The 24,304-nt window shown below is 35.6% G+C and overlaps 1 protein-coding gene across 7 annotated transcripts in view; it reads right to left on the bottom strand.

Moving 5' to 3' along the window:
* GPHN (gephyrin) overlaps positions 1-24,304 on the bottom strand; it is a 273,967-nt gene that overhangs the window by 160,137 nt on the left and 89,526 nt on the right. For all 7 annotated transcript variants that reach the window (XM_062495959.1, XM_062495956.1, XM_062495957.1 and 4 more), the window contains exon 3: positions 2,009-2,066. In XM_062495959.1, the coding sequence (XP_062351943.1) occupies positions 2,009-2,066 (58 nt within the window). The remainder of the gene's footprint in view (positions 1-2,008; positions 2,067-24,304) is intronic.

Raw genomic sequence — 24,304 nt, forward strand, 5'->3', positions numbered from 1 at the left:
TTAAAAGTGAAGCTTTTTTTTTATATTTCATCAAATTAACTTACTTAATATCTCATGTTTAAATCGGGGAGAGATAGTTATAAGGCAAAAATAACTAAATTAAGGTGCATGGAAGAAGATTCTGCTCTCTCTAGAAGCAATATTCCAGTAAGCTGATTTGCCTTCTATTTTCTCCTCTCTCCTTTTTCTACTCCAATCAGCCTGGAGAGCCTTTCAGATGTTAAAACTACCTCCTACATTTTGTGCAAGGGCACTCTGTCTCACTGTTTACCAGCTGCTATTCAGAATACATGTGTACAAAATAATACTTTTTGATATCCAGTATGTATTTGTCTGTCTTTGCATCCTCCAGTAGTGCTTTGTTTAATATAATTAGCATGTATTGCAGCTTGAGAAATTCGGTCATTTAAGGTGTGAGATGTGGCCAGACTTCTGATACACCTAAAAACCCCATTACCTGAACAAGTCAGGACAGCTACCAGAAAGGAGTAAAGGAAGGGATTTTCCCACAACACTTTAAATAGCTCTGACTTTAAACAATGAAATCTTTCTTTCACACTTACATCCTGGCACAACTGAGACTAATGAGTAACCCATCCTTGGATGCTTCCTAGGATCTCAAAGCACTTAAACACCAGCTAAATAAGAAAAAGCTGAACATTTAGAACAGCTCTCCTAAGAAGGTGACAGATTCCTGTGACTACTAATCTTGCAGTAAATTTCTAAAAGTAAAATTATTTATTTCCCAACATTCCATTTTTCTTTGTTCACTGAACTCAGTATAGTATGATGAAGCTAGAAATACCAGCTTTCTTCATCTTCAACATTAAAAAAATATCCATGGTATTGGTTTTCTTATATTACAGGAAAAAGATTGTGGTTTAAGGTTTTTGTAATTTTTTTAAATACTTTTGGAGCAGTTCTCTGAGCATCATGAAAATACCACTATTAAATTGTGAAAGCCTTCTTTCTTTCTTTTATTCTGGGACCGAAGTCTAAATACTGGATCTATTCAGTAATAAATCTGGATAAAATTCAGGACAGAGAAGTCCATGAATCTTAGATGACAAAAATAAATTTTGATCATGATGGTGTGATAACTTTGACTGATGCAGATCCAGGCAATCACTGTGCAGTGACTTGCTTGCAGTGGGTTTGATACTAATTGAAGAGGAATAAATTCTCACCATTTGCACAGTGCAAAGTCATGTCTACATATCATACAGTCATTTCCCTTCACAAGATTTTAGAACTATTCTTAATTTTCTTTGCATGGCTGAAAATGTGTATGTGAAACAGCAGAGTGGGTTAAGCAATCACAGTGAGCAAGCTATATGTCAGACTGACCTACTGACAATCAAATAAAGAATCAGCTTCACAAACTGTGCCATCAGATCCAGGCCAAAATCCCCCCCAGTTCCCATCTTTCACTCCATGGAAAAACAAAACTGACACAAATTGCTGAAGTATGGTTCAAGGGTGGACCTAGCTAAGGTTAGTTTTGTTACAATGCACATTACTTTGAAAGTAAGGTTCAGTATTTATTGTTATTACTACTCAAAATCTTATCAAAATCTCAAAAGCTTATAATGATTTTTTTACTTCATACTATCCCCTTAAGACAGACAATACTGGAAAATACAGATGTGTTTTTGATCTCTAAAGCAGAAGGACACTATATGGATTTTTTGTTACCCAAATATAACTCAGTGTTCATCATAGTCCTCTATCTGTCTTCAGGTAGCAAAACAGAAATAGGTATCAATAAGTAATCTGGCATCAAACAAGTCCTGCTGAAGTCAGCTTAAGATGAAAGCAAACTGCGTTTGTAAAAATAACTAAAATTCTATTTTAGATACTTAAATATGGATGTAATAATTTTACTTTAGACACCTTCCTCTCTCCCCTATGATACACTTCAAAGCAAGAAATAACATGTTTTTTAATGTAACATTTCTGTAATTTTCCAAACAAAGATATTCAGTGTTGAAAAGCAGTAATACTGTACCTTGATTTCTTCTATTTCATCTGGCACTATCTTGTATGCAGATATAGTCCCACCCAACCTGAAATTATAAGAAGAAAGATGTTCTCAAAATCAGTAACAGAAAATACAGTCTGTTAATAGTCTCATGACTTGTTCCAAAACACAGTATTCCTTCTACCAATTTAAAGGTAAAACCAGTAAGTCCTAAATCAAAAGCAAAAAAATCCCCTTTCTTTATCCAATGAAAAAACCTTACATGATTAACATAAATACTAGAAATAAGGTGTCCATCACCATAACAATTAAGTCAGCCAAGCAGAATTGCCATCATCAGGATGGTATTTTTTTATATTAATGGCAATCAATCATATTCTGTTAATTCTTGTTGATTGTCTAAGGCAAATGGAGGAATTTAAATATTTGAAGCCCGATGCGCTTTGTGCTGAGCATTTCACTACACTGCTACAAAGTCTGAAATGCATTCAAATACAGTTCTAGAAATTGAAATTTTTAAATTAAATGTGCATGTACAGACATCACAAATCACACAAACTCTATGGCCTCCATGTTTGAAAAATCTCTGTGGTTAATGATTGGTAATGAAATGTGGGTGATGGGCAATAGCTGGCATTGACAGAGAAAAAATAGAGGGTTTTGTTCTTCATGGAACTCACTGAAATTAGTCTTTTAAATCCAACAAAAGTCCTGGTAAAGAATAGTTCATATACTGAAGATGCATGAATAGCATGTACTATAAATGGTGGTTAATACTACATTTTCCCCAGAGACATACAGACACGGCTGCTTTTATTTCATGAAGCAGTTTCATTGATAGTGACAATTCAGACCTAAAAATATAAGTGCACTAATGACCTCCTGCTGGCTCTACACAGCAATACTACTCATTTCTGGATCCTACAAAAATGGAAGTCACATAAGAAGCTATTTTTTGTAAACCAGTAGACACCTATCAAATGTGTATTTGAATTATCTCCCTATTGCTGGAATTTTTCTTTCCAATTGTCAGCATTTCTACAGAGATGCATCTTCTCATATCTTGAAATCATTATAAATATTGTTTAGTCAAGTGAAAAAGGGAAGAAGAAAGTTAACACAGAAAATATATTAAGATTTTCCACATAAGTCCTGCCTTTCTGTATCTCTCTTGTAAATGAACTATTTGAAGGCTTTACACAGAGGATGAAGTCTACATACAAGTCTGAGGTCCATCACTGCTCCAGATAACATCAGCTATGATTTCTGAGATGGAGACAGGGCTCAGATACTACAGGATCCAAATCCATCATGGACAAAGACTGTAGAAGTTGCTCTCTCCCATTTCCTCTGTAACTTCCATCGCTGCCATTCATTAAGTGAGCTAAAAGTTAGAGAGAACTGAACCTTTTTTTTTTTTTGCTAGTGCAAGTACAAACACAAGCTTTTATTTTTCGTTACTTTTCTTTAACTTGTGTCTCTAGGGATAGATATAAGAAATTAGCTTTAGAATCATGACAAAGGATTGCTTCATCAAACCATGATGAGCATGTTAACATTGCACCTGGCCAGTCCTATGGCTGCTGCAATAAGGTCTGTAAGAAAGAAACTTTTATGTACTTCTTTGAGAGCCATTCCTGCCTGCCCTTTGGAGTACCCCAAAAATCACTGTCTTTCTACCCTCTAGCAGAACGAGAATACAGAACCTCTGCTGCCAGCACTCCAGCAAAATGCAATTCCACCTGGAAGATTTCTTTATTGGCCACACTTGGCCCAACTACTAAGCACTTTCTTGGAATATCAGAAAAAAATATTAAAATAATTGACTCAGTAAACTTGTCTGACATGCTTATACCATTAATTAGCATCACCACACAAACAGTTCTGCAAGGTTTTGTGTTAAGAGTTTAACACACTCAATCTGCCAAGCTGCAGCTCAAATAGTACCACTCTTAAAAAGTAAAATGTCAGCTACCAAAATTCCACATTTTTTAAAGACAAAGACATATTAGAAATTATGTTACTGTTTAAATAAACAATCTCTTACTGATAGCTCCAGTTCACATCTCTCTTAATCCATTTGCAATCCAACACTGACATCTTTATCTTAAAAATCCAGTCTACAAACATAATAACAAATTTGAAGCTGAAAGAAAATCAGAGAATATTAATACACAATTTTATCAATGTCTCTGATTTGAAATGATGTTTTTAAGGAAGTCTACACTTTCTTAATTTCAAAAACTTAGATTTCAGTTAATGTTATAACTTCTGAAAGAGATCCACCACAGCAGATTATAGTACCAGATTTAACTGGCGAAGGACATATAAAAGACATTTCCCTTTATATATAAAGTTTGGCTGTGAGTTTCACAGATGTTTAAAGGCATCACACACACTTGGAGGATGCAGCTAACACAGCCACATCACTATTACAAATCTACAGTCGGTCAATTCTGAAATTTAAGGGACTGGACAAAATTGCATACACAAATAACAGACAAAAACATTGTGATGATTGCTAAGAAAAACCAGCAAAATCAAGGCAAATTGAAAATCAGTGCAATAATGGACATGCCCAACTTGAAGAAAACTTTATATTTCAAGTGTTTCTCTGAATTACATTTAAGTGTAACCATCAATTGTGCCCTGTCTGGAAGCTTGCTTGTCATTGTGCAATTCCTTAATTTGATTACAGACATCTGAAATAATAGAGACCAGACATTTATACACAGATTTCAGCTATAGGATGATACACAGACTACAACAGAGGGCTTGCACATGGCCTATTTTTTCACTTTGTTGTGAAAAACCTCTTTATAGGTTATTTTTTCTTAGGATATTTTACATTACCATTCTTAGTCACAATGTTTCAAGAAGTAACTGCGATCAGAAGAGCAAAGAACCAGCTAGCCTGAGTATACATTGACTACAATAGACGTTGTATGCTAAAACATAATGCAGCAAAGAACATGTTAGAATGGCCAGAACTCAGATCACTAGGATGCAAATTTTGTGCCAAGTCACTCATCATCTTTCACATATTTTACCTTTTTTACAGATTTTATTCTACTGCTCTCCATTTGAAAGACTCAACATCCAGCATACTCCAATAGAAATGGCATTTTCTCCCCTAAAAATACACACCCAACCAAGAGCAAAGCTGAATACACAGCCAACTACTTCCAGTACACTGAAAAGGTGCTCCCAAACTTAATCCAGAGAAACCTAATGTTCAACATCTTTCTCTCCCAAACTGCAGTATTTTCACACTGTAACAAGCCACTCTACTTAACAGTAAAATTATTTAAAATATACTAGTTACCTTTAATGTTTCACTTGCATATGCAAGAGATAATCTCAAATGTACCAGAATTTATATTCAAATTTTGACAGACATTAGTCTTATCAGCTCTGTATCATACCTTAAATGTAATACAGAGAGCCCAATTCTCTAATCTCTTTGCAAAAGAGAAATTAAATTATTCCAAGATATAGAAATAAGAACTGACACAATAATAATGAAAAACCACATCTTACACTGGGCTAAACTGGTGAAGGCCTTTGAGGCAATGATCAGAAAAGATAAGATAGAAATTCCATAAAAATAATGATGAAATAATAAATTTAATTATTTTAACAAAGGTTTTAAAACTAATAGAAATGCACTGTCTTTTTTATCTTTTCACACTGGTTTTGTGCAAGTCCACAGAAAGGATTCAGGAGAACAACAACGTTTCCATAGCAACCTAAAAAATTAGCAAAATACAGGAAATAAACTGAACTAAGGCCAACACAGTTGTATTGGAACAGATGGGTCCTTTACTATTTCACAAATTAAAGCAGAACATCATGGAAGAGAGAAAACTACATGCAAGTTAAGGAAAGTTGAAAACCAGGAAGAACTGTGCTCAAATGAAGGCAAGAAACAATGAACCACAGATCAGATGAAAGGTAAACTCATGACAAAACTAAAAGAGAAGTAAATTACAACTCTGTTACATTATTTTAACAAGCTGACCTATTTGCTATTTGTGTTACTTCTCAAGTAGTGCAAGTTGGACTTCTGGCTGATTTTCTGCTGTGCTCCTCTATATATCCATGCTGGAATGGACTCACTGGAGTATTATTGCAGTTTGTGCAAGACATTTGTGTGCTTGGACTGAATCCATACGGATCAGTTTTTATAATTTGAATTCTGACCAAAGAGACGAACACAATCCTTATATACAGTTCCATGTTAAGAGACTGCCATAAGAAGCTGAGCTATTGATTCATCTGGTAACTTAATAAATGAGTCATACCGAATGCAACGAAGTAAATTTTCTAAAAATAGCTTGTAGCCAGCTTGGCTGCTGTCATCTGCTGAATTTCTCCAATGCCACTTTAATTAACATTAATCTTTCTTCAGATAGATCACTGTCTAAACAATATCAAGTTGTCACTAAGCCTCCCAATGAAACTCTCCTTCATCTTTTAATGAGAGCAAAACTTAAAAATTCCCCACTTGGCATTTTTTGTCCAGATCCTTTTCACAAATATATTTGTTACCTGCCATCAGGATATTCTGTCTTTTGACTGATTTATAAAGTAAGCAAATTACTCAAGAGAGACTGTTCTTGGGGGCAGATCAAATGACTGGGAGCCAGACTGGCTATTTCTAATTCTATGGGTATGCTTATTTTACCCTGGGCTACTGAACAGATACTTGCCACAATACTTCTCCTGCCAAAGCAAACTGATCAAGCATTCTTAGCCTACTTGTCTTGTCTACCTTGATGCTGATCCCTATGATATCAACAAATCAACTGGCCATGGATCCTCACATCCTCATAAGTATTCCATGAAAAGTGGTAGCACGATTTGAAAGCACTTGAAAGCTTTTTTACTCCATTACCTGTAAAATACGTTAAAGGCAGACAGAGCTCCTTTAATTGATAACTAGTTTCTACTGACCTTTGAGAAACTGTTGAGGCACCCTGAGGGAGGTAGTAAGAAGGCTGCTATTCTGGGCTCCCTTCCTACACAACAGAACACTGGCAGCGACAGCAAGCTGGGCTGCAGCTCCTATGGCTGGCTGCTCGCCAGCACTGAGCCGTGCAAAACAGCTCCCAAAGAGGAGCCTGATGACAGCTCTTCTTACTCAAAGCTAGAAAATTATGTGACGGAGATCCACCTCAGGTTTATTGTTTCTTTTTGGTGTATTATTATTATTGCTACTATTACTATTGTTATTTTAATGGATTCAATAATTGGATCCTTGAGAACTTACTTTCCTCCTCCCTTAGTCTTAGGCTGACTTCAACACGCTGTATGGAAAAACATCACAGAAATCAAATTATTGCAGACATGCCCTCCGTCAGTTCACGTCTCTCATGAACAACAGCTCTGAGATGAAGACATCAAATTTACAGGATTCTCCCTCTGCCTCACAATGTCCCAAAGATTCTTTGCACACACAAAGAAAAGAAAGAGGAGGGGATTATCCCTAAATTTTTATTCCCTACCTCACCAGTGTTTTGAGGGTAACAAGTATTCCAGGTTTTCTGCTGCTTTCAGGCCTTTTTTTTTCCCCAAGAAAAGCAAAAACTACATGGAAACATTATTTTTAAGGAGGAAAGCCACGTTATTTTTCTCTTTCACCATTCAAAGCCAGTTTGTTGTTTTGTTTTCTCTTTTTAAAATTTTACTACATGAAAAATAAGACTAAATCAGAAGAGGCTAATTTTTCAGACACTTTGGACAGGACAATATTATCACCTCAACAGTGTAATACTGGAAAAGAATAGAACAAGGGTCTTTGTCCTCAACATATGTCAGAAATAGGGAGGGTCATATGTAGGTCATTTGGCACAGAACCTGGCACAGGACCAGGAGTCACTCTTCCTTTCTAGCAGAATTAATCTGACTTGATTTGGGGGAGGAAGGTGAGAATTGTTATAAAGTATATACACACCTCTGTGCAGCTATCTAGACCCACATGAGTTCAGAGCTGAGTGTAGTTTTCTAGGGGGTAACTTTGGTTTACCTCAGCACATGGGGCACAGCCCTGTACAACAGTTTGGGGTTACACTGCTGTCAGCCTGAGACAGGTCGATAGATGGACTGGCTCCTCTTGAAAATGTTTATCAGTTTGTCACTGCCTAATAAAGACACACAAGGGGAGCAGGAAGGCATCATCACCAAGAAGTTTTGGGCTTGCAAGCACTGTCACCCACAACAAACAAATCAGATGAAGAGAACACTTAAAATACATGGACTTTTCAGTGGAGCAACTTTTTTTTTTTTTTAAATCTCAGCATGGGGAGGTGCATTCTGTGCAAAAACAGGAGGAAAGCCAAGTTCCCATGAGAAGTAAAACTATATAAGTTTTGATTTTTACTAAACAAATTAATTAATAATTACTCAAAAGTCCTGTCAATAATACTTACATGCTTCATGGTGAGAATTTGAAGCATGCAAATAGCAAATATTTTAAAACCTTTCAATAAAATGAAACTAAGTATAAACAATATGGATATTTATAACATCAAACTTTTTTTTTTAGGATTTTAGCATTTAACTGGCAAATAAATACTTCATCATTTGTAATAGACTAGTTCTACAGATTTTATCAACTGAAATGGTCTGAGAATAAAGTACTGAAGACTAATTCTGCATTTAGGATTTTCATTAGAGATTCAAAATTTTATTTATAATTAAAATTGACTTACAAAGTCTTCCCAAATGCCAGCAGAATTTAAAAACACTCTTGCCATGTGGACCAACAGCAGAAGAGCCCACTTCCATGCAGGATGCATGCGTGTTTATAGAGCAGAGGAATGACTGTACTATGCTCCATCTGATTGGTAATCTAAATATGGAAATCATACATTAAGTCAAACAGGCAGAAATGTCAGCTAGATTTAAGTAAAAATGTGTTCAGTGACTTTGAAAGTTCCCACTGGGGCATCAGATGCTTGACCAGCCAGCTCATTAAACAACATGAGCAAGATTTGAAATTTCCTGAGAGAAAAAATATGCAGAAGCAGACAAAAATCATTATCACAAAACCAGTAAAACTCTCACCATTTAGACAAAGAAATATATATTTAATACCCATGTTGGGATTTAGTCAGTAGACTGAGGACTTTAAAACACTGTATGAAAAAAAGTATTTATAGTAAGTGCCAAGACAATAATATATGTTGATCTTGCTTTGTCCTATAGGAAATACCATTGCAGAGCAATGAATGCATTTTTTCCAGCAAGTACACACTTTGGAGAGATACAGGGCATTTGCATATATATTGTTGGAAATTGCCTGTCAGAAAATCATCACCTACCTCAACTGAAAGCAAAATTTTTGGGTTCTGAAGAGTAACCTTTTGCTTACCTTGGAAGGCACTGTAAATTAAAGGATTTAGGCAATATGATAAGGATTGCAATGATCTGCCTGGAAACAAAAGTTTTCACTGGTAAATTACCATATCAGCTTGTAGAAACCTATGCAGGAAGATAAAGCTATTTTTGCTGACACTCCTGTCATTTCAGTTGAGCTCTATTTGCTCCTACCCAAATGTAAGAGAGACCATCTGAATCAAATATTAAAAAGATTCTTCCTACAAGAATGAGTTGACCCACAACTAGTAGAAACCGTAAAGTTAATTTTTGTAGAAATTAACACTGTCTATCTCCCCTACAGACTTATCCAACAAGAAATGAATTTTAAAAATATGGCACTTCCCCTTGAACGTTTCAGGCTTTTTCCATTTATATGGAATGAATGCTGCTCACAATCCACTACAACATTATAATTTTCTTCCCAGTAACTCTAGTGCATATTTTCTCATTCATTTTTAGAGACTCAGGCAAGTGAACATGCTTGTGAAGCATAGTTAGACCCACAAAGTCCATGTGCCAGTTTATGCCAAGGTTTAAAAAATTAAGTGTTTATTTTAAAAAGAGAAAGTTCAAATGAGATACATAAAACCAGAAAATGGGATCAGCAGTAGAGGAACCCTTTATCTTGGAGAACAGGCTAGAATGAATTGTGGACCACAGGTTGAAAAGTGCAGTCTATGATTAGATAAAAAAGACATCCAGAAAGATATCTTCATTCCAAAAAAATCAATAAGAATTAAAGGTGAGAGCAGGATGATTCAAACTTGGAAAGAATAAAATGTGGAGAGTATGTGGGAATGGTCTGTCTGATCATTCCAGATTCTAGACTAATTTTTTTCTTTACAATTTAAATCATAGGGCTTACGGACAATGACCAGAACTTTTAAATAAATTGTTTTAAAAAAACAACTTAGTCCTACAATACCAAAATTACAAGCATGAGAGAGGATTCTCAGAGACAAGCAGCATCCAGAAAGGCTAACAGACTTGTTCACAACAATATTTCATCTTCTGGAAGCTCTAATGATGTATTTTGCTCCACCACATTCCAGAGAGGTGTTAAGTATGAGTACAGTCCAGCAGTATTGTGGCAGTCTTGTTATAGCTATATTTCTCCAGACAATTAAATTCAGAAGTAGAATTTGCTAGTTTTCTTTTTCCTTCATACATTAGTGTGTTCGCATATATATGCACATATTGTCCTGTGTGGCCTAAACAGGTGAATTAAGTTCTGTTTAAAATGGTAATCTGACTCAAAGGGAGTTTTCTTAGTGTATGCTCTGCACTGGGCAATGTGAAAGGGAAGAAGAAAAATCTGTTTAGCTGCAGAATGGAGCCACAAGAATAAAACAATACCACATTTGATCTGTCTTCCATACCTAGAAGGAACGTTCTATAGACAAATAGTATTACTGACAATGCTCAAGTGAGATTTTATTGCATGTCTCACACAGTTATCTCCATTCCAGATAATTTATAGTTACTTTTGAAGTCGTCATCACCCATATTTTACAGCTGCTTATAAAATATCTGTGTGGTTCAAACTCAATATATTGAGAAGCACTTGTTTGTTATTCATATATTATTGGCTGTGGGGTTTTAGAATTAAATTTTGTTTTCTATAGTTGTCACTCCCTTTTTCTTTGCATCTGATCATTTAAATGTCAACAAAAAGTTTCTAGATTAATTTTAAAAAGACTTGAGATACTGCCTCTGCTATTCATTCCTCAACACATTACAACCTGGCTCTGATTATTCAGAAAGATGGTAGGACGGGGACATGTGCATCCTGGACAACTTAAGAAGGCTTTGATTAAATGTATTCATGCATTTTTTTCCATTCAGGTCCCAAAAATAATTTCTACTTTTAATTTTTAAATACCTTGCACAAACGTTGGCAACACGTAACTATTTACTCCTCCCTACTTGCAGCTTTAATTTACTTTGTAAGTCACTACCAGCTAATTTCCCCTTCCATCTATTCTGTATGATATTCTCTTAAAAGCAAAACTAATAGTTAGGTAGAACGATCCCCTCTGTTTCCATCTTCTGAAGCCTTTCTCTCTTTTTATTGCTTCCCCCATAATTATGACTTTAAGACAAGACTGCAAGGTTACAGAGTACACCGCAGTCCTTACTAACACATTCCTTTGGGTGACAGTGACCATAACATGGCCCATAATTTCAACATGCCTCCAGCAATTCCTGAGCTGAAGAACATGGATAAGGCAGAGATTTGATCTCTTCCTCAGTTTCTGCCCCAACACAGGAGTGGAAACAGACAAGATGAATCCGCGAGTTTATGTTTCTGTAAAATAGGTAACTTCCTTGAGCACTGGCATGTTTATTCCATGACAGGAAGGCCTGGTAAATTTGTCTAGGTAAATATAGCAAAAGTGACAGGAGGAGGGTATCCTATCCAAAGCAGAAATTTAGTCTAGAAGTCTCTGCCACTTATCAGTGTATTTGGAAACTAGAACCCCACGGAGGCTTAAAAAAATTAAAGCAGTAGGGAGCTTTCAATTGCCAGCAGGTCTGTGGTGGTCTCCCTTTCCTCAATCAATTTCATGTATCTGTCAGACAGTCTTGAAAAACGCCTGACCTGCAATCCTACCAGCAAGTACCACAAACAGCTTAGATGTGTAACTAGGGACCTGAAATAGCCACTGTGTAAACTAGGATCACAGAATCACCTTGGAAAAGATTAAGCACCACGGGTTTTGCTTTGACTATACACCCAGAACCACATTATATTAACTGAAAGGCTGAACTCCTGACTAGCAATCGGCAAATGACTAAGGTGACCAACACTACCATTGCTAATACTTCCCACAGTACTTGCTGAGCCGTGGTGCAGAAAGGAAATCTAAGATGGTTAGGGCAAGTCTAACTGCAAACTGGCAGCGAGGACAGCACAGTGCATGCACGACTCTCATGGATAATGATACAAAAAACAAATACATGAGGTTTGTGTACAGAGACAGCTGTGCTTTATGAACAAACCTCTGTAAGAAACTTCATTTTTTCTTGCCCAATCACAATTTACTATTTTACTCCAAACAAGCAATTATTAATATGAAATCTGTCTTTTCCTTCCAGAGCTAGCATTAAAAACCCTCACTCTTTAGACAGTAAAACCAAAAAAGCTAGTTACAAAAGCCAGAAAAAAATACCAGTTTATACTGAAATGAGTTTAAGTGATACCTAAACTTGGGAACTGAGCTTAACTGCAGCATTACATTAGGAAAGAACATTTTAAAAAGTGATAGAAAAACACTATAGGTGCTGCCAATACAATATATTTTAGGACCTTAACCTCTGGTTAAACTGCAAGATCATATTATGGTGGCAATGCCATACTCTAATTGCTTTACAAAGTTTTGCTCTATTTTGGAATTGCCTTTGTGATCAAAGAGCTTAGAGGTAGGCGGGTGGTGCCATCAGGTCAAGCAATGGAAGAACCTCTTTCATTTAAAATATAAAAGGTGGATCTAGAAAGCTGGTCGACCAGAGACCATTTATAAACCAAAAAAACCCTCCAGATTTTGTATCTTATAAATATTCCCCCTCCCTTCCCTCCAGCAGAATATCACGGGTAGATTTTACTAGGTTATTTTAACATAAACTATATTGTCAGCTATATTTTCATCCAAAACATGTCAAGACAAATAGTGACGCTCTCCCTCCACAACAGCAGTCAAAGCTTTAGCTCCTATTTCCTCCAGCCACATCACCTGACTTTAAATGCTCACTGATGCAAAATGTTACCCTAGATAAGTGTCAAGATACATTTCATAGCTGCAGTGCCTCTATACCTTAAGCTGCTAAGAAGGCATGCTTTTCTAAATTCAGCAGTGTTCTTCAAAGCTGAGAAACATGATTATCCCAGTGCACATTTAGTCAGGTTCATAAATGGGACAATAATTATAAAAAATGGCTTTCTTTAAAAAAAATAGACTTCTCATGCTCTGAAGCTTAGATTACAGATGTTTTAGTATGAAAACCAGAATAACCTCTTTCCTTTTACTTAAGGAAAAGTAAATATTCAGTGGAAGCATTCCCTCACAGATTCACCTTTGCAAGTGTTATATAAGAATTTGTCTAAAATCCACTTGCACTGAATTCAAAACCATTTTTAATGAATAAATGAAATGTGGGAGAAGCTTTTTAAAAATAAAAGGAAGTCGAAGTTGAGTACCTGATACCTAAATATGTCCATTCCAAGGTTCTCTTTCTGTCACATCTATTGATTAGCTAACAGTTCAGCTGATCTTTACAGTGAAGCACAGTGACTCCACATGTGCCACATATGCCATTACAACATAAAAACCTACAGGTAGATTTTTAAATTTCTCATTTAGTTCACATTGATAAATTTATACACTATTCTAGCATTATTGGCATTTCTACTCTTACCCCTGCTCAATTTCATCCTCAGAACTGCACTGATCCATACACGAGCCAAGCACACAACAAAAGTTTTCTAACCATTTCCTTCCCCCCAGTCTTTACCCCTTCTAAAATTACCTGATTTAGTAGCTATAATACAGAAATACTTCAGGGAGAGCTTTCATATTATTGGAGAATTCTCTATCACATAGCAATTTAATCCATGACACAGTTTTGCATTACATTGCATTAAAGAAAGTATAAAGGCACCAGAAGTCTTCTGATTTTACAATAAATTAAAATAACAACCCTAACTCTGAACAATTGATAGTGACAGATACTTGAATGATGCACCATAATGCAAGCTTGCTATTTGTTTTTTAAAATGTTTACTACCTCTTCTGGCAGAATTCTCAGAGCTTTTATTAACAACTGAACTATTAAATGTAGGAGATGAAGGAAGAAAAAAAAATAAAAAAACACCAACCAAAACCTTGGGTCTATTTGTTATTTTCAGGGAGCTATACCAGCATCCCACGAGAGATGACAGCCAACTCTGTACCACAGTGAGAGTGGCACTGAGCCACAGCTAATAAACCATGCTGAGAGGAAAAGCTTGTTGGCTTGTACTCAGCACTGTGCCACAGACATCTCTCTTACAACCAGCCAGCTCAGAATACTCGCTTGTCTTTATCTGTCAAAAGCTATTAACAAAGGAATAGGTAAATGACATTAATTACATAATTTAAATATAAAATGCATAAAATATGTTGCATGTTATAACTGTGCAATTAGAAACTGTGTGTTGTTCGATGAGAATGATGCAAAGGAATAGTTATTAGTAGCAAGCATAACTTGTTTACACCCATTTGTGATCTTTCAAATTAAAATTGGGAAAGAGCTACTTGACAAATTTTCAGTAACTTTTTTTCAGTTAAATATGTAATTCAAATAAAATGAAAGTAGTTGTGCATCACAGAATTTTATCAAAGTTCCTCAGTGAAAGGTTTTATAAATACTTTGACATTAAATCAAATATTCAATATTTTGGTTTGCCAGTTTCATTTCATGTTCAACATTTCAATTATTTTTACTGGCCAAGTACAAAATATTTATTGCTTAGTTATGTGCTTTCCTCTTCCTCATGGATTTGCTTGTGTTTTCTCAGTATTTTTAGCCCCATTTCATCACAGTGCCATATCAAATTTAATTTATATTATCCATTCATTATTTCTCCCTTAATCCTCACCCCCCAAACCATCCCACTATTAAACTTTTTATTAATAGCAGTTGTAAAAGAAGCATTTGTCTTATTTCATGATGTAGCTTTCCTTTTACAAGTTAATCAACAGTACCAGTCAGAAAAAGTTTTATTTTCTACTGCCTGAAAACATGATCCATAGCTGTGAAACAGACTATTTAGCAAGGCTCTTGATTATCAGATTCTGGTGAGAGTAACCCATTTTTAGCAATTTTACCAAGACCAGTCTCTTACCTCTGCTCAGCACAAAACCCTTCAAATCTTCATTTTCTTTTCTCAAGGCTGAGTAACAGAGTACATAACTTTCCTACAGTTATTGTTAAGTTTTTCTCCTGTAACTAGCTACTGCAGAAGATGGGTTATTTTATCTTTTAATACTGTAACAAGAGCACCCTCAAAAGAAGGAAAAGAAGCAGATTCGCTGCTGAACTGAAAACAGGAACGACACAGGCTATTGATCAATAGATTCAGTTAACATTTTCTTCCATGGGTTTTAAAACACAGCAGCATCAGAAACAGCTGCAAAATCTGAATAGTGCACGTGTATTTGAATGTCTTATTTCATCATTCACTCCTGTTCCAGAATAACAATGTCAAAACATTTTCTGATAAAGTCTCTCCTCAAGAGCAGCTTTTGCTGAGATAGAAAGGACATACACCAGCACGGAGTCTGCTGAAAGAAGGGACATAATTTCTGGAAATAATTAAATATGTACAAACCTCCTTTTCATAAAGCTGTCAGTGATCTGATTCTTTGCATTACAAATACATTGTTTCAAAACCTGCCCTCAATGAGCCTGAATAATTTCCTATTAATAATGACTGATGTTTCATTTATCTCTTCTTTCTTCTTCAGTGATGATTCCAACATAATCCTTCTGTAAACTCTCTGAATAGAATTACAGAGGACAGGGCAAGACAAAAGCTTGCTATTAGGATAGCTAATAATCTGTGAATCTAATTTCTGTTAAAAACATTCAGCTAGTGTCCTGCCCTGCGCAGAAGAACAGAAATAGTAAAAAGAAACCATCATTCTATATGTCAAAGTAGCACCAAAAATTCATGGTCTTGAGAAGGTTCTGTATGTATAGACCACTGCCTTAAGAGAAGAAGGAAGAGGAAAATTATGGGAGAGACTGACAGAAAGAAAACATGTAAAGGATGATGATACCTCTGATAAATAAAGGAACTCTCTATTAATAAGCCCTCATTTCAGAGCTGTTTTCCACATAACATAAGGTTTTGGCCAGGAACAGCTCTAATTAATCTGATGTCAAAGGGTATTAAGACCTTGTTAAAAATGGAGGCTTAAAACAGTCTTTTGATGGGAAATGAAAATTATTGCTAAGATGGCACTGAAACAAATTTTAAGGGAAGTTATTGCTGCATTAGAGAAATAATAATAAGAAAGCATTTCTAAGAACTGCTAACTTCGCAGAGATTACTGCTATCCCTTCATAGTAAGTTAGTGAATTAAGCTGTGCAGAAATACCCAAGCAGGCAAGCTAATTAAAAGCTTGCATACTGTTAACAGTGGTGTGACTGAAATCAAAAGTTATGACAAAACCTTCCTGGAAAGGATATTGTTACTAATATAAGAATATTATTGGACTGTTACAAATAGCTTGTGTATGTACATGCTGCAGTCATTGCACTGCTCATAATATTTATTTCCTCAAGTACACAATGAAAATAATAGTAGCAGCAAATCAAAGATGATAAAATCCATGACTGAGGAAAGAAAGGGTTTCAATCCAATGAAAACTGGATCATATATTAGAGGTCTTGAGCATCATAAACATTCATAAACTGCAAAAAAACCCACAAGCAAACCCTTTTTTTGGCATATACAATAAATTAACTGAAGAGATTAAAAGGCTTAAGAGTGCAGATGGCAGGACGAGAGAAACTCCTGAAGGAAGACAAAGAATAAAACACCTTCCTGAATGTAGAACTCACTGCTATCACTGGGATTTCTGAATAAAACCTTGAGCTAGTAATCTCTTTTTCTACTAGATCTAGAAAAACTAGGGGGCATTTTTGTTTCACATATATATCTTCAAAATTTTCTGCTTAACCATGCAGGCTGAAGCAGACACACTTCTCAAAGGCGTTTGAGACACAAGCAAAAGGGAAGACATTTTCTCAGTTTTGACTTCTTTAAGACACACTTCTCAAATACTTTCACAATATAAAACTGAATTTTTCACATAAATGCAAAATACAAGAATTAAAAAGATAAAATTGTTCTGAAATCTCCAAATCTTCACTATTTTATCTATTACTAGTACCTGTATAAGTATTAGCAAATAATGAAGTACACAGAGATACTCCACCTATTTGAACACAAACATTATCTTTAAATCTTACTCAGCATTTGGTCACAAATTCATTAATTCCTTGAGGATGTATTTTTAAGATTGCTACCTTTTAAAAAAAACAATACAGAGCATACTGTTAAAAACATGAATCAGTCTGAAGTGGGTTGCTTCATCCCCTCATATGCAGAATTGCCCTTGAAAAACTATTTGCCTAAGGCTCATCGCAGGGAGCCTTCTTAAGCCAGGGAGAAGTAGAAAACAAACCTAAAATAACTATTTCTTTGCATTTTTCTGGTAAATTCCTCTTTTTATAAGGGATTCAATGAGAAAGACTGAAAAAATGTATTTTAAAGTAAACTGTACTAAAAGAATACTGTCTGAATACAGTACCATTCTTATAAAATTCAAATACTTTATTTTAACTCTACCTATGTCAGTTTTGAAAATAAAGATTCTGAGAGCCATTTTAGATGGATTTTGGGTAAGGGTATTTATTGTAGCTTGGTGGAAAGCAAATTCTGCACTTAGTTATACACACCAAACCAAGATGATCCACCTATGGATGGGGAAGACTGAATAAGCACCACCACATTTGGGATCACCATTTTCTGGGTTTTGATGCTTATTCTATGAAAACTGATCTTAAGAGTTTTAGTGTTTCAAGATTATTCAAAAGTCAAATACTTTCTTCAATTTTTCTTTATGGTTTGGACTCTGCAATGCAATAGTATCATACTCCTGAAACCTCTGAGCTTTCCCTGAAATTCATGCCTGTTTAGAGGAAGTTGAGGTTCTAAACTGTATGAAACTTACGATAGGTTGAATTAGAACTTTTTCAAATATTGCTCCCTAATTTTCACAGCATTGCAACTGCAGTAGAGTAGGCACAGTGCAGTTTCCTGAGCAAAATGCCAACAATACGGGTACAACTAGAGCTCCAGGCACAGAATGGACACAACAGCTGCTCATGGTACCACACACCGCTTCTCAGTCCTGAATCCTGCAGCCATCCCAGAACTATAGTGGTAAAAAATCTCTCAGCCACATTGCCCTTTATTCTCTCTTTTTGCACGTGAAAAATCAAAACAAAATGACATGTTAATGTATTTCCCGGATTATTTGCAATCTATATAGCGAATGGCTTTCCTGGCTCTGTCAGAACATAGATTTTTTACATTAGCAAAAAAAAGGAAAGAGCACGTTTAAGGTATCTTTATGTGCATCCTTTGGAAAAATAGAACACAATAGACTAAAAATCACCACCTCATAAGTAATAATTACATCCTTTGTTAAAATGGAGAAGAGGTTCCAATCATGCATTCCCACATTTAATAGTCCCTCCAGGACCTACTCTGTTTTTGAACACTTGCCACTGAACACTTCCACATGCTAGAGTAAGCCAGAGAGCACATCAACTGTGTAGAATGCTTGTGACAATGAGAAAAATACTGAATCAAGAGGGGCTGAGAAAAAAATTGAACCTGAATGTGCATTTTTAAAATAGGTGTTGCAATCACTCTAGAGCAACCTCTATTTTCTAAATCAATCACCTATCTGAAAATTACACCAATAAGAAATTTCAAAAGGATGCTGTATTTCCAGTAACAAATATAGACAAGATACATTCTTTTATCTGAAACCAAATAACAAAAAATAGAATTTTAATAGAGTAAGAATTTCTCCTTATTAGAATATAAGGAAGGGAATGAAAATGGAGGTTAGAAGAGAGATGCTGTAGTTAAAGAAGGACCAATAAGCTTAAAACAGAATTAATTGGGATATAAAGGGACGTATTTACTGCTGCAGTATAACTGTGTTTCTTTGATATAACTGTCTGTGGAAAATCACTTGAGGTAATTTTTCAACCCTCAACACATCCATTTTGAGCTCAATGCTGTCTTCATCCATTAAAAAGATACTTAAGTTCTGGTTATATTCTTGTGATGTTTATATGGTAGCATGGATAAAGGGGAAAAGTGTAAGTGAAGAATCCAAGGTAAACTCCAAGCTGTAGTGAAAGAAAGTGAGAAAAGTGTACATAAGAAAACCACAAGATTTACTGTAGGTAGCTATACTTTCCTTTCTTAAGCCACCATCTGTATAGATTTCTGCCGTACACTGCTAAAAGTGATTTTATAGGAGTCCCCTAGAAAGTTATGGCATGACAATTCTAATTAAGAAAGCAATGTAGAACTGAAATGCAGGGAATAATATTGCATAAAAGCATGTACAGATCTGTGCATCACAATTTTCTGTATATCAGTGTCCGAATCATTCCTAAGATGTGCAGCAGTGGCTTCTTTTACATCTCTATTCCATTATAATATTTCAGTAGCAGAACTGCAAATAGGCACACAAATTTCAGAGAGGCCTTCCCTAAATAAGGCACCTCTTCAAGTACTTATAGCTTAGACAAAATGTAGACTCTCACACAAAGAGAATCATGTCCAGAGGTCAGCTCACAATCACTTTTTCAGAGCAGTTCAGAAGATCATTTAGCAATTTTTAATAGTGAGATTAGAGGAATGAGATTTTCTATCATGTAGTAAATTACCAAAAGGCATTTGTTGAGATGGTTTTGTTCCTCCATTACTGGGAGATCCAAATTTACGTTTAGCCATGTCAGGGAAGCCCTCTCTACTTTGAAGAACAAGTGTTTGCTCATGCAATAGAAATACTTTTCAAGTTTGTATGTGCTACAATCGTTATGAAAGTACTACTGAAAGAAGTATATAAAAATTGCCACAACAGCTCAGTCTAAACATGCACACAACTCAATATGATGTTTCTGGTGCTAAGAAACAAATGCTTAGGGAATAAACACATGACAAGAGAACATGATTTGTTTCTTGGTACAAACTTACTACCTCTTGCTGCCTTTGGTTCAGGAGCTTCCCTGACCTAGATGCTCCATGCAATTCATCAGCTTTAACAGCCACAGTAGGTCTATCAGCCTAATTCCTTTATTTGCATCTGTCATTTGTACTGCAGGCTTCCATATGATGTTACATCAATTATGAAACATCCAGCTCTGCTGCACTTGAACAAGTATGTAGTTTTATTAATTTTAAACCTGCTGTTCAATCTTTTTCTTGTCACAATTTCTGATCTGTGAAAAACAGTGAATAACTGCCTCTGATTTTTTAAATGCTATTCATTTTGTATACCTCCACCATATCTTGTTTGTTAAAGTGAAAAATTCTAGTCTATTTAATTTCTTTGTGTGGAAGCTGTTACAAACCTCTGCTTAATCTTATCATCCATACCATACCCCTATTAGAAGTTAATAAAACAGTCAAGATTTAAGCATACCTGAGGTTTGTAGTCATATAAATAGGTCTTCTGTTTGGTTCTTGATATTTTTTTAAATAAGTATTTTTAAAATAAATTTTCTTATCTGAGTATATAGAAACATATAATGCACTATGGAGTATTAAGAGAATCTTTTCAAAGCATTATCTTAACAAATGCAGTTTAAGCTAAGATTAGCACTGGACCATTTCTTACCGGTAGATACACACAAAAAATTTTTTTCATAGTGTAGACACTATGAGAAGACAACCCCATTTAAATACCAAGAAAAGATTAGATTATAAATGGAAACAAAGATTAAAATTTGAAAGAATAAAGTCAGGTGAAGAGTCAGCTGACATTTGGATGAAGCCTGGAGGTGGCAAAATAGGCTAGAAGAAGCTGTTTGAGTTTTGAGAGTCACAGATCCTCAGAGAGTAGGAAGCTGATGAAAATAGCAAATGTCATGAAAAGACCCCTCCAAAAGAAGCCTGAAGTTACAAGACCAAGTAAGGCAAGATTAGGTTACCAAGAGAAGAACAGAGAATGCAACTAGAAGCTGTGGTGGATTTGGGTTGGATGAGAAGACAAAATGCAAAGCCAGAGAGATGTACAGAATAATCCCTCAAGGAAATCCCTATCATACATTAAGCTTTTAAAAATAACTTGGACTGTAGTTTTAAAAAACAGAATATTGACCAAGAAGCCAGGCTGCTATGCCATTAAATTCCAAAGCAAATGACGGGCTGTAAAATTATATTCAATCAAATGAACATTTTACATTCTACTCCAATCTCTTCTTATTAATTATTAGCGCAAATGATTACAGAAAGAAGTCTTCTGGCACTTAATTCTGAGACTGACACTTGTACTTGGTATATACTCAATTTTCCTACTTCTGTAAAAGTCATTGTGATCTGGTCCTGAATATACCCAGACACACAGGAAGCTTATATTCCTTCCAAATGCAAAAGGAAAAAAGTAATTACAAAACTTATTTACATTTTTTTTAATTACAATGAGTATTATAATTACAGTATTACTCATATGTGAACTAAGTCTGATTGGGATGGAGTTGACTTTCTTCACAGCAGGTACCTGCTCCAGAGTTGCTGTGTTTTGGATTTATGACTGAACAGTGCTGATAACACAGCAGTGTTTTCACTATGTTTGAACAGTAAAACATCAAGACCTTTTCTTTGTCTGCTCTGCCATGCCAGCAAATAATGCTGGGGATAGGAAAGAGGTGGGAGGGAACACAGCCAGCACTACTGACCAAAGGCATACTCCATACCTTAACACTGTGCTCAGCAGTACCTGCTCAAGGAAAGGAGGTGGAAGAGGGGTAACATTAGACATTGCAGTATTTGTCTTCCTAGGCAATTCTTGTGCATGCTGAGGCCTGTGTTCCCAGAAACTGGCAAAACATCTGGCTGCTGATGGGAAGTATTAAAGCTCTTTCTTGTACTGCTGGAGAATAGAAGTTATTAAGACAATGGGATTTAAAAATTGCATTTGGGAAAATAAAAAGTTGGCATGAATTTTAAGTCAGGAGTAAAGTGGGCAATTTTAAAATGAAGGTTTAAAACAAATTACTTTTAATCAACTGTGATACTGGCTAGACTGAAACTTGATCAAGATTTTTGAACCTGTGTCTTGTGTATTTATTTTCAGACATCAGAAAGCAACCATAATGAAACAGAGCACGAAGGACATAACTTTTCTTTTGAACACTTAAAAAATTTTCTAACATTTTCATTTACTTTCCTAAACAGAAGTTTAAGTACATTTAATAATAATAACAAACTTTAAATCTGGAAATGAAGGCTCTAGTAAATTTCCATGACCAAAGATGAAGTTTCTTATTTCAACAAACATGATATAACCTTACAGATTCTATAAGTAGAGAAAATCCCTAAACTTGTTTAGATAGAGAAACATCATATATCCATGTTACAGATCCCATATGTGGAGAAAATCCTTAAACTTGTTTAGACAGAGGTTTCTGATAGACGTTTTAGATACAGCTTGTTTCCTAACAAACTTGAAGACTGCACCATAGAGAAGTACAAGACTTAATTCTGAAACAAGTAGCAGAACTGAAAAGAGAGATGGAACACCCAAGATGCAGCTGCCATGCAAACAACCAACCCTCTCCCCTTAACAGCACTTACCAGCCCAGACAGCACTGGGGCTGCACAGCCTCTAGTTCTAGAAAAATTTATGCAGTTACTTAATTAACTCATAAAATTCTTAATTGCAGGCTACCACAGGGCACTGCAAGAGCAAAAAGAAGAAATTTTCTTCTAAGAATTTGATAACTGTGTGATAAGAGAAGACATGTTTGCTCTGAATGTAACTACTACTGGTAGATAAAGCCAACATGGAGCTTTAGAGAGGTTACAGGAGACTGCTTTGGGCCAAGATGTAAAAATTATTAGAGTTGAAAGTTACTAAGTATTTTAAAAGAGACATTTTCCTCTGTTCTGCTTTGCACAGTCTTCTGCTATGGGTTTGCTTCAGACAGATGAAGTTTTTCCTATAGGTTTATGAGTCATTAAGCTTAAACAGCCAAAGGACACATGCAATATTAGCCATTTTTCCTAGAAATTGCCAAGGAATCTCGTAGGTTCAAAATTCTTTTTCTTGAAGTGCAAGTAACAGAGAAAACATTTAGGGACTTGTTCATATGACTGGAGGTAAAAAAAGATTTGGCAAATGAACAACAGAACATCTTCTTTGATACATTTGATGGAGGCCAGTTAGACTATGGAGAAGCCAAGCGGGGTAACTGGGTAGAGAAGAAACACCAGCAATTTAAGGTCTTAAGCATATTTTATATATCTTGAAGGAAGGGCAAATACAATTTTTTAAGGCACAGGAAAACTCTGCTTGCAGTTGAAGTAGACAAAGGTTTGTCTCAATCTCCCAGATCAATGAGAAACCATAAAGATAGCATGAAGCCAATTTTATGTATATCAGCTTTAGGAAGTACTTATTAAATTAGACTCATCCTCATGAATTCCTTTAGGCAGGTCTTAGATCTTTGGAAGTTTGTCAAGTACAACGTTTTCACTAAATTCAATGCTTAAAATAGACAGCACTTCTGTAATGCTCAGAATGGCTCCTCTGCATAACAGAGTAGTCTGGGCCACCACAGACAGCTCTCCAGTCATCCTAATAAAGTTAACCTGATAAAATCAGTCAATGCTTATAGATAACCTCAGGAGGCAAGAGAAGCAGAGAAGTATTTTCATAAGCCTATTAGGGAAAACATGCTAATACAGTCAAATAATGGACAAACAACTGAGCATGAACTCCCACTAGAAGGTTGTTGCACAAGTTAACTATGGACAGAATGACCAAATAAACATTTCCTCTCTATACAGCATTACTGAGACCAGCAGTTAAATAAAAGAAACAGGCATTGAAAATCTAGAAAGGGTGCATAAAGGGGAGAAGGTGTGAACTGGTATCCTCACAACACTGAGTTTATAATCTGCAGCAACACAGAATATACTACTGGTTTTCAAATGATGAGCAAAACCTAGAAAGTATAAACTACAATATTTACAGTTTTCATCAAAAACTACTAGACAGGTTCCCCCATGTGATGATGGAAACTGAAGTTTTACATCCACAGACTTAACAGTGAAACACTAATCTTAGAGAAATTAG

The sequence above is a fragment of the Cinclus cinclus genome, chromosome 6, assembly GCF_963662255.1.
Source record: "Cinclus cinclus chromosome 6, bCinCin1.1, whole genome shotgun sequence".
In the NCBI taxonomy this organism is placed as follows: domain Eukaryota; kingdom Metazoa; phylum Chordata; class Aves; order Passeriformes; family Cinclidae; genus Cinclus; species Cinclus cinclus.